The 12453-nt window shown below is 34.4% G+C and overlaps 1 protein-coding gene across 7 annotated transcripts in view; it reads right to left on the minus strand.

Moving 5' to 3' along the window:
- LOC128982937 (rab5 GDP/GTP exchange factor-like) overlaps positions 1 to 12453 on the minus strand; it is a 255403-nt gene that overhangs the window by 101078 nt on the left and 141872 nt on the right. For all 7 annotated transcript variants that reach the window (XM_054402024.1, XM_054402025.1, XM_054402028.1 and 4 more), the window contains exon 8: positions 110 to 241. In XM_054402024.1, the coding sequence (XP_054257999.1) occupies positions 110 to 241 (132 nt within the window). The remainder of the gene's footprint in view (positions 1 to 109; positions 242 to 12453) is intronic.

The raw sequence follows: 12453 nt of genomic DNA on the forward strand, positions 1-12453 counted from the left end.
GTTAATCAGCAAATAGACAACTATTTCGCCGAAAGTCAAGTATTTTGTGTTTGGCGAATGGCGAATGTCTGGAGCCGCCTTAACAAAGTAAAAACAAACAATGAATTACCTCACACATGATCAAAGCAGTTTCCCAAGTGCTTGGAGCTATGATTTGTCCACTCATATACTGGTCAAACTCCTCTTTGTCCATGTTTAGGTTTTCAGCTGTCAAGTTCTCAATAAACGACACAGCACAGCACTGAAAGGCAAAGACAGTAAATCTAAATGATACAAAAGGTCCAGTAGATACAGGGTGAATAAAAAGTCAAGACCCCCCCCCCCTCTAATATTTTTTCAAGTAAATTTACAGAGATATCCTTTTGGTGGTCGTGAAATCTTAGCAGGAAGTTTCATTTTATGATTTTGAAATTTTTGAGTGTCCCCCCAAAAGGGGGGATTTGGGGGGCAACTCAAATATTTTAAACGGAAAACCCCCTTCAAGTGACACCTCATTTTGAAGTGTTTACAAAAACTTAAAGAATGGTGAAAACTAGAGGTCGCTATCTCTTCTCTATCCAAAATGGTAGCCCGTCAAATGTTGTGAAAATAAACAATGGTAAAATTGGTTCGTGATGGTAATATTGGCTACCATTTTGGATAGAGAAGAGATAGCTAACTCTGGTTTTCAGTGTTTTCACTATCTTTAAGTTTTTGTAAACACTTCAAAACGAAGTGTCACTTAATGGGGGTTCACATTTAAATTTTTGAGTGTCCCCCCAAAAGGGGGGATTTGGGGGACAACTTAAGATTTTTTAATGTAAATCCCCATCAAGTGACACCTCATTTTGAAGTGTTTACAAAAACTTAAAGAATGGTGAAAACCAGAGTTCGCTATCTCTTCTCTATCCAAAATGGTAGCCAATATTACCATCACGAACCAATTTTAAAATTACAATGGCAAAATTACGTCATTGCCGTCTTCTATCGTGACGTCATGCTGGACGAGCATTACGGCCTGTTTTTTTTAGTGTGGCCTTGTGAAAAATAGTGGGGGTAGCTGAAAAGTATTCCGAATTTGAGGGAATTTTTACATGTTGTCTGGGGGTACTCTGGGATGTATATCCTGAGTTTTCAACCTCTAGTACCCTGTGCTAACTTTAGGAGGGGCCAAAAACATCAAAACTTTCGGTATTTTTTATGTTTTTTGTGTATATGTTGTGAATTAGGGGGGCCACCAGTTGACCGACAAGATACTTGGTCGTTTAGCCACTAGACCGTCTTTTTTAATTAAATAGATAAATACTGAAAACCAGTACGTCGACAAGTTATTTCGTCGTCAGTCCAGTTGACCGGCCTGGAAAACTTAATTATTATATGCGAGAAACAAACTGTTCGCCAATCGACCCGGCCGACATACAACTTGCTCGTCTTTTAGGTGGGTATGTGTTGAGCGGCAGCGCCAGCAGCTGTGGAGGACGCTGCAGGCGTACCAACTTCAGTTTCTTGTAGTGGCGGTTTTTATTCCGACGATTTTCAGCTATCACAATGCAGCGGACTAGCGAGGTTTTTTATTACGTGTAATTGTTTGTTTCTCAATCGATATATTTTTGAAATACATTACAGTGAATATAAATAGGCCTATATTAGTTTACTTCAATTAAATAAATGTTTTATTTTAGCTAAAAAAAAAACGCCGATTGAACAAATAAAATTGTTAAAGACAACAGGAAGTCCTTAAGGTAATAAAAAGGTTTTTATCTTTACTAAAGAATTACTGAAATTTGTTAACTTACTGCTGGCCACAAGGGTGGTACCATGCATAGGTTTATCAATAAATAAGATAAACATGGACAACGTTATGCGGCTATAAGTTAGGAAATATTTGTAGAAACATTAAAAAGCAATACCAAGTTATGAAATATCGTAAAATATTTACAGGAAATGTTGATTACTGTATATACATCGTGAGTACATGAGTTACACACCGGTGATTTTTGAGTTGACTCTTTTAAACTCATTGAAAATATGACTGTTTTTCGTTTTGAAATAACTTCTGTAATACTTTGAAATTTCTCGAATTCGAGCAACATGTACACGAGTTTGAATATTAATTAACTAACATATTTTTGTAATAGCAGGGTCAAATATTGTGAACAGTGGTGAGGTAACTACCGTTACATTTATTCAATAGAGAAATAAATACAAAATTGATAATACCGGTTATTTAAAGCCTCGTTGTCTTTATTTTTCTCTATTAAAAAATAAAATAAAGAATGAATTTTAGACTTTTGGTGACATTAGTTTGTACTATTTCTCCTTGAATGACACTGCTGTCTTGGTAAGCAATAGTTATCTCGGTAAACTATTTATTTGCTGAAGTGCTCAGTGTGCTACTTAGCCTGTCCTGTGAAACGTCTTTTGTTTTATGATTTTGTTGTAGGCCTATTGAAAACCTCGTCTAGAAGGAATTCGTATTGCCTGTGTTACCGGGGAGAAGTTTTTTCTTAGTAAAGTCTGTACACGTCTACGGTTTTAAACATAAACATGTAATTATAATTGAAGAAGTACATGTTTTATCCTCTCACATTGTTGCATGGACAAAACTATGGTGATTCAATTCTGTGTACTTCAATTGTCTAACTGGCCCTAACTGACGCATCCTTGTTTTTTTTCACGAAATAATGTAGTCTTTACTTCCATAGATCTTTCGTTTATTGTGTAACTGTCCTCAAGTAAGTCTGTGTTCTGATTTAGTACTTCAAATGCACGACACTACTGTATATTCAGATTTTCTAATGTACTATTTCCAAGTTCATCTGGACGACCTTGCAAATCGTTACTAGTTAAAATTGTTTTTAGTTTTTATTTGGTTTATGTTTATGAACTTGTGTGAGTGTTATTAACTAAAGCTCTATATTCACATCAAATTAATTTATTTAATTTATTTCAATAGTATTTTTAATTAATTTCAGTTTTAAGAACGTATAGTAAATAAATCATTGTTGAAACGGTTGTACTATCAATCCAATTATTTTCAAACTCAAAGATTCCTGGACGGCAATTTTATAATACTAGTTGGAGCAGAGGTACTGGATCTAGGGTTAATAATTAGTGTCATGATTGTAATACTCTGTTTATTTCTTATACTGTAAAATATTTTACCTACGACCGTTTTTTAAAGTAGCCGTTTCAGTACAGTTCTTAGAATTGAAAAGTATCTCATAACAGCATTGTTTACTTTCATAACAGCATAGTTTTACTCATAACAACACGGGTAACGGACCAATGAGTTTCAAGGATTGAGAGAGGAGAAGCAAAATTGTAATGATTCGAAATTCAACTAATCAGCTGTTCAGGCCAATTTAATTGTTGATTGGTGCAATTAGTGAATTAGTGTTTGATTCCTTACTTCACTGTCAGTGGCAATGAGAGGTTATAAACAAAAACATAACCTCTCTTAGAAGTTATGAGTAGTGATTTTTAGTAATTAAAACACCGTCGTAGGTAAAGTAGTGTACGCAACTCGCGTAAATAGTGTTAACGACACAAGTAGAAAATTTAAGGTACGAGCCTTGGCGAGTGCCTTAAAAACTTCTACGAGTTTTTCTACGAGACACTATCTTTACGCAATCGTTGCGTAAACTACTATATGGCCAAACCACCGCAGGTGAAGCCTTGAGTATAGTATTTAATATGCCATTACATAAGCTAATACGATAAAAATCATTGGCAGCGTTATTAAGAAATGTAAGCGTGGTAAGTCGATCGAATAGTGGAACTAATTATGTGGAATGTTTGCTGAATATCATGAGACACTGTGACGTTTGACTTCTTTCTAAAGGCAACGAACTCTGATAACCAATGTAAATTTTAATCCAATAGACCATGTGGTCCTAATGTGGTTTTATGTCAAATGCTCTTTCATTTTCAAGATGAGCTCGCACGCATCAATCTAGCACGTCCTGGTTGATGTTCGTTTACTACGCTCAATCCGGATATTGTGGCTACACAAATGCCAATAAAAATAATGAATTATAATCAGCTATTCGCTTAGTTAATTTTGAAATATTTAAATTGTTCAGATCAGACAAATTGACAACAAAAATTGCGTTGTAAAAAGTCACTATGACATATTTCTGATGAAGGTATGCGAAGGGGTGGCAAGGTCATCCAACGCGGCTTCTCTTTCATCTACGCAGTACTAGGCTTCCCTGGACTTCCCCAATACTTTCGTTCTCACGCTAATGAAGGTCAGGTCAGGTTGATTGGAAATGGAAAGAAGTTGTAAAAGGTGCTTGTCATATTTAAGATAGTTTCTATTCATTTAGGGCTTATAAGGGTGTTGTTAAGTTAGGGAAAGCAGACGCGGTGGCGTTCCTTTGAAGATATTGACCGCCCTAGTGGCAAGTCCCGCACCCGTGGACTTTCCCCAAGACTTTGGTTCTCACAGTTATGTACGTCCAGAGAATTGTAAATTAAAACTGATTTATATAAGTTCCTCGTTATTTTTATGATAGTACCTTACCTATTCAGTGAAAGTTTTTAGGGGTGTTCTTAAGTAAGAGAATAGGGATTACAGACACGGTGGCGTTCTTTAGAAGTGGTAGGTCCCACTCCCGTCAACTTAAATATTTGAAGGGTTTGGTATTTTTTTTCTTTGGAGTAAATATAAGCATTGACTATATATATATAGTCAATGATATAAGGCAAGGACTTATAAAAATCTTAGCAACAACATTATTTTCTTCCGCGTTCTCTTCCCATTGCGATCACTTACATAGTTAAGTCTTTTTTGTTTTACTTGCGATGTCAGTAATGCTCCATATTTATTATGTTGCCAATTTATTGTTAATTTGTATTTTTCAAGTTTCCATGTTAGTTTTACCTGATATTCTCACTCACAGCAATGGCCTTTTCGAACACATACAATTAATATTGGCACGGGCTTGGAAATATGTTTCAAATCAGGCAAAAGTACTTGGGATCACACGATTAGCCGACATTTATATTATAGAAAGGATTTCATGTGCTCTAAATAACAATCTCTCTAGACATCGCCAGAAGTTATTTTCGGTTATATTCGGGCAACTTTGTCTAGCGATCTTTTAAGCTCATGATACCCAACATCTGTTGACCGTTATTAAGTCACTGGTATCGCGGTTGGTTAGTAAGTATCCCTTTGGTTAGTAATACATCATAAAACCCAAATACATTATATAATCAATGTTCAATAGCATTCATAGGAATGCCCTTTTCCTTTGTATTGTATTTTGTAATTTGTTACTGTAGTATAGACTAGTTGTTTCCAGTTAATAATATTAACTATACAGTATTTAAAAATCTTTAAAAACTTTTAATTACCTTTTAACTTATCAATACGAAAAAAAGGAAGAACTTTTAAGCGCATAACTTTTAATTAACCATAAATAAAAATCTTAAGCTCAATACTGTTTTAATAAAGGTTTTAACACAGTAGGCTTAGAATACTGACTGATAGACCAGTTAAAATGTTCATCTTACTTTTAAAATGTTAAATAAGAAAGTCTTCACATACTATGTTTTTTGTAAACACTCTAACGTCTTTAGCCAGATGACCTTGGTTTCGTTGTTCTTTAACCATTATTTGTAGATCATCAAAAGTGTGGCATCTTGACATTGCTACGTACAATTCCCCATGCTGAAAGCAGGGGATGCAGCCCTGGCAGATATAGACCAACTTTTCAAGTGTCTGTCCTTTAATTTTGTAATAGTCATGGCAAAAGAGATTCGACATGGGAACTGTCGACGTTTGAATTTTAGAGGAAAATTTCCTTCTGATGGTTTTAAGCTTAATTGGGGGAGTAACACTCGTTTTCCAGCTGAACAGGTAATAATTTCAAGACTTAGGACTTCATCATTCATCTCTTTCACCATTAATCTGATTCTATTAACCAGTCCTTTTTGTGGATTTAAATTTCATAGTAAAATTACAATTACACCTTTTTTTTGGCATAACTTGCGAGAAGGTAAGTAGGTAAATAGGTAAGTGGGTAGGCACCCACTTGGTGCTTAAGTGGGAAGAAATTCAACAGGCACATGTAACTGGTCTCCCTCTTCTTGAATCAAAGTGTCCACTGAGTAGTAAACTCGGCTGTCATCATTTAGTTGCTCAACTATTTTATTATTTATTTTGTCACAAAGTTCATTCTTTGGTGAAAGTATTGCATGATGTTTTTGTCCTTTTTAAAACATCTTCAGAGAATCCTTAACTGAAGATTTTGTCAATAATAATTTAATTCACAATACATTGGGGCGGAAGACGTATCAATGACTCACCAAGATCATTATGGTACTATGGTAGCTCTCTTAGCCATTCCCTATTCATAAAAGATATTCAGCAAATATTGATTCGCTTGGATTGGCTTTCATGTTTTTAGCAAGTAAAATCTTTTTAAACATTGGCCATAAAGGCGATCTAATTATTGAGTTTTCTACTATTGCACAGCGAGTCGCGCCAGGTACTATGGGAGCACATTGCCGAAAATGACCTACCAAAACAATCACCTTTCCACCAAAAGGCTTTTCTTTGTCTTCTCTTCTGGCAATATCTCGCAGTAATCTTTCTACAGACGATAAAGCTTACTTATTAGACATATGAGCTTCATCCCATAATATTTCTTTACAATTCCTGATATAAATCTCCCTAACTCTCTGAATGAAACTATCCCATTTCATCAGTAATCCTTGTATTGGAAAGTCAACTGATAAATAAACAGAAAAAGTAAATATTTAAATGGCATAAGGGAAAGAGGTTATTTTTATAAAGACAGATGTATTTTTAAAGAAATGAATCATATGTTTGATAAACTTAACTAAATGTTCACTTATTATTTGTTTTATGTTTTGTTGCTACTATCAACAAAACATGCGATTCACCACTGAGCTTAAACATCGAGTACTATACTTCCAAACCTATCGTGAAGTTTGAAATTGGGAACACACTAGATCGGCATGTTATATTGATCGCAACTTGGGGTATGTATGATTGCCCAAGTAAGTAAGCCTTAAGTAGTTTTTTTAACGTTTTACAAGAAAATACCTAATTCACATAAGAGTGTAATATTAAGGACAACTTCGGAATGCATTCTCAAAAACTGCATGAAATGAAGACGAACCATAAATAGCCGAAATGCACGAACAGCTACGGACGGCAATATTTTGAGATAGTTCAATCATAGATTAAAAGAAGTCCTTTTATGGTTCAATGTAGAACAATTGCTTAAAAACAATGATTTTCATAAGTTGTATGTACCAGTGTTGGGAAGTAGCGCGCTACAAGTAGCGACGCTACAGTAGCGCGCTACTTTTTTTGTAGCGTTAGCTGTAGCTACGCTACTTTTAAGATTTTGTAGCTTTAGCTGTAGCTAGCTACATTTTTAAAGTAGTTGTAGCGGAATTTTAGCTACTTTTCTCGCTACATTAACATTTGTTTGAGATAGTGATTTTTATCATAACCTCAACCTTACGTGAAACAACCTCTTTCAAACTGAGATTTTCAAAATAATTAGGCCTACTTTCTTGGCTTCAAACAGCTGGTTGCAGCCGTTTTATTCCCTATTACAACGTTGTGTGGACATAGAGTTCATTAAATGAGTGTTATCCACATTTTTGGCTCTCATTTCCTTAATTTACTACTCTATGATTACTGTCAGATAAAATAAAATCGCTAGATGCAGACGACGTTTAAACTAACGGTACCGGTGACAAGAGAAGCTATTGAATTGAATGCTTGCATGTGATTGGCAGGACAGGGGAATTAGTAATCAATTTAGTTTCTTTATTATATCGATAATGCTTCAACTTGGGGTTTAATGGAAACCAACACACCTTGAAATAATGAGAAAGCTGGTCTATCAACCTTTGCTTCAGCTGTTGATTGTGGTTTATCATCACAAGCCCTTCCTTTTTTAGATTACGAAGATTTTTCAAAGGTTTACTAAATTAGCAAAGAGGAAATTACTTGATGAGATTTAAGATATGCCTAGACTACATGATAATTGTAATGAAAAAATCTCCATATAACATGAAACTTACATTGAAAAAATAGCATAGTTTGCTCCTGCTAACAGCTCTTGTATAGGACTGAGGCTATGGTTTAAGACGAATACCAAGTTCAATTATTATGAATATATCTGTTTAGTCCTTGCAAGAACAAGCCTACTATAGCCAACTTGTTACATCCAAGTAGGCCTACATGTTATTTTTACTTTACAAATTTCATCATGTTTAAATTAAAAGCCGATTTCAGGATAAGTTGCTGAATACTGTTTTCTCTACCAACTAGGTTGAAGCACAATTTGCCCTATGCATAATGACAATAAAGGACGATTTCTTGACATTGAAAAGTGCTATTCGTAGAATAAGTAATTTATCACTTTAAAAGTTATAGCAATGTTGTTTTTAACATTAAAAGTAAAGAAAGGCAATAAACTCCAATTTCAGTAGGCTAGTCTCTGTAACACAAAAAGTATTTTTAAATAATCTTTTTGCAGTTTATTGGTCTTAATTGTTGATATAAAACATCTATAAATGAATCTATATTAAATTAATAAAATTAGCTTTTAAAATATAGTTTGGTTGTATGTCCTTTGAACTTAATGAAAATTACATTTTAAGATGCTTAAAAATGATGCAATATTTAAAAATAATTACTAAATATGATGGGACACCCAACTATTTGGTTCTGTTGTTGTAATGTTAGGTTTATAATGCCAACAAATTAAATACAATCTAGGAATAATTTGTTTTCCAAGTAATGTTAGATACAATACTGACATTTTTTTAAATGTTTGTTCAATAAAAATGTAGTTGCAATTCATTTTACATTTACCTAATGTGCGTGGAATAAAACTTAACATCTTTGGAAAAGTAGCTAAAATTGTAGCTGTAGCTACATTTCATTGTAGTTGTAGTTGTAGCTAGCTACTTTTTCGGAACTGTAGCTGTAGCTGTAGCTAAGCTACTTTTTTGGAAATGTAGCAGTAGTTGTAGCTAGCTACATTTTAAAAGTAGCTTCCCCAACACTGGTATGTACATATTTTAATAAAATAGACCTTATAAGGTTTTGTGAAGACTGTTTGTGCGATTATATATCAACCAGAACTGTAGGTTCATCAAATGACATTAGCAAGCAAACATAGAAAAAAACCGATACAAAGGATACCGAATGTTAGTAATGTACAATTTTTATTTGTGAAACTTCTTGTATGTGTTGATGGTTCTGATTCTCATATGATAAGCTATTAGGTAAGACCTGGACTGGACCTGGATAGACAGACAGAAATTGAGATAAAACATTAAAAGCTTTTTAATGTATAAACGCAAAAATACATAATTCTGAACAGTGTACAGACAAAACTCTAATTTTATTTGCAGATATTTTATATACACAACCATTTGATTAACTGTATTTTTTTCACTTCTATAACAGATTTCCTTTCTCATGACGCTTGATGAACGACTTATACACCTAATAACAACTTACTTAAATAGGCAATCTTAACAAACTACTGTTGCAGTAAACTTAACTGTTACACATGTTTGAAATTTACAACATCTTGCAGAATTACAATACTTTGTGCCTGTTGGCTACTATGAATCGTTCGGATTAATTTCAGATATTGAAACATTTTTTATATAGGCCTACACAAGGTAAATTTACCTCCATGTTACCCATAATTATAGACAGGTCCTATATATTATAGATGCCATATTATAAATACCATATATAAATACCATATTACCTCACTACAAATTTAATTCTACAATATACGGTACGTAGTTTTATCCAAACAAACGATCAAAAAACCCGAATGATATTGTCATTTGATTCAATAGTCAATGCGAATGCACATAAGCGAGTCTTATCTTTCAAAGCAGATTAAATAATACAAAGGCAAAGGAATGCGCGAGAACGAGGTCACGTCACGGTTGCTATAGAAACGACGAAACTATCCATTAAGAATTGCGCGCCAACGTCAACTAAACGCCAGACTGTATAAACACGCCGCGTGTGTAGTGTTCGACGGAGCTAGTACTTTCAGTTGGCAAGACTGGGATCTTGCCTCGAGCGACGTGGTTCAACCATGGGAAGCGCCTCAAACTCCTGGGTAATCCCGGTTAGCTCCTCCCACTCTGTCCCCTATCCCCACCAAAAAGACGAGCAATTGTTAAGTCGGTAGGGTTGATTGCCGAGCAGTTTGTTTCTCGCATATAATAATTTAGTTTTACAGGCCGGTCAACTGGATTGACGACGAAATACCTTGTCGACGTACTGGTTTTCAGTATTTCTCTATTTATTTAAAAAAGACGGTCTAGTGGCCAGACGACCAAGTATCTTGTCGGTCTACTGGTAGGCTCCCGAATTTATGTACCATTGGGTAGAGCATAAAATTTGCTAAATGTTGGTTGCCAAAACAATTTTGTAGACTCAATATTAACTGGAATACGGCCGAACAAAGTTTGATTTTTTTTTATGTAAGCAATTTGTTGACAACGGAAAGTTTCGGCCCTATAACTATTTATTACTATCTTTGCCATGTAGTTATTTAAAAAAATCTTTAATATTAACATCATGGAATACCTATTAACCTCCCCCCCCCCTCCCCCACCATCCTTTATGCACTCACCAAACACTTTCAGTGGAAACTTGATCAAAATTGGTCCAGAATTTGTCATTATAAATTATTCAAATATTGTGAATACTATATTGAATGTAAACCATGTCAATTTTAGCTTTTCCACTGCTGTTATATAGAGATACCCCCGCCGCAGCAAACCTGCAGACTTAGCGAATTTCCATTTGTCTGATATAATTTTCAATTAAATCTATTCAAATAACATTAGGTTTAACAAGTACCTAGGTTTGCTGCCTACAGGGACATTAGGTTTTTTTAACATTAGGTTACAGGGACAATAAAGTGTGTTTTTTTGTAAAATATTAGTAACTTAGTATAAAATAAATAGATTTGCCAAGTTTGGTCCAAATATATCCATAAAAAAACAAACTACAACTGTTTACTTATCCTCCATAAGAATAACATGGGAATTTTTAATTTACAATTTTCTCCGTAACCAGTAACCATACAAACACACTTCAATATACTAAATTATTTGTTTTTTTAAGCTCTTCAAAATGGTATAGAGAAAATTTGGGAAATATTATGTTTTGAGGGTCAAAAACGAGAAAAACCAATTTTTACCCCATAAATCCCCCCATATAACCCTGTTCCCGAGGTCCGATCATGCTGGTTCGCAAACTCGTCTGAAGTAACGTAGGTTTACACGTTTGTACCAAATTTCATCGAAATCGGATCATTTTTGCTCGAGTTATCGTGCTAACGGACACACACATCTATATATAAATATATAAATCTTACTAATATTATAAATGTGAAAGTTTGTATGTTTGTTTGTTTGTTTATGTGTTTGTTTGTTTGAAGTTCAATCATGCATTAACTACTGGACGGATTGGGCTGAAATTTGGCATGATGATAGCTCACATTCCCGATTAACATATAGGCATATTCTTATCTCAAAAATCCTGTCGGGCTCCGCCCCAGTGGCTCTGTAGTTCCCCATGTTAATCTTATGAGTTATATTTAATGGGAATTAAATAATTTAGTCAGCTGTTTCAACTAAAAAAGTTGGTTCTATGATATGCAAAAGCACTAAAAAGTTATAAGATTAACCATCAGGGTGCAGCACTATTATTTTTTTGCATTTATGAAAACAGCTAATTTGAACTAAACAGCAAGAATAAACTGTGATAGACAATGAGAACTGTCAAATTAGGATTGTTTACAGTTATGTTTATGTTTTTAATTTCATGAACAGTTTGTGATACAGTGGAACCTCGATAACAAGACCCTCGATAACAAGACCCTCGATAACAAATCACCCTTGAACAATTTTTGATAACAAGTATGATTTTTAAATCCACTAGAATTTATTTTGCCCCCAATCACATGTTATTGCAAATCTCGATAAGAAGACAACCTTGATAACAAGTCTTATTTTATAATCCCCATGAGAGTCTTGTTATCAAGGTTCTACTGTATTTTGCAAATTTGTAATAATTAATTTTTCTCTATTGTTTAGGTGAAGTGGAAGAACATTATAGCTATGGTAGATGTGTAATACTATAGTATACTGTAAATTTAAAGAAGGAAATTTTATCAAACTGTGCCCTCCCTCCATTGCAAACGCAAAGCTTTAGTATAATTGCAATAAGCATTTTATACTTATATGCCAACCTGGCCAACCCCGTACGAAGGACGGGTACTCTGCTAGTATATATATATACACACACGAGGCATGTTTTTAAAGTAAGTACCGTTTTTAAATTTCTTCGTTCCAGCGCTGTGATTGGTATTTTCATTGGCAAGCCTGCGCCGGGAATTCGGTATGACTCAATCGGCCGTGTTTACATGC

This window comes from Macrosteles quadrilineatus, unplaced genomic scaffold, assembly GCF_028750875.1.
Source record: "Macrosteles quadrilineatus isolate MER2022 unplaced genomic scaffold, UCM_ALF_1.0 Scaffold_1__1_contigs__length_201487025, whole genome shotgun sequence".
Classification (NCBI taxonomy): Eukaryota; Metazoa; Arthropoda; class Insecta; order Hemiptera; family Cicadellidae; genus Macrosteles; species Macrosteles quadrilineatus.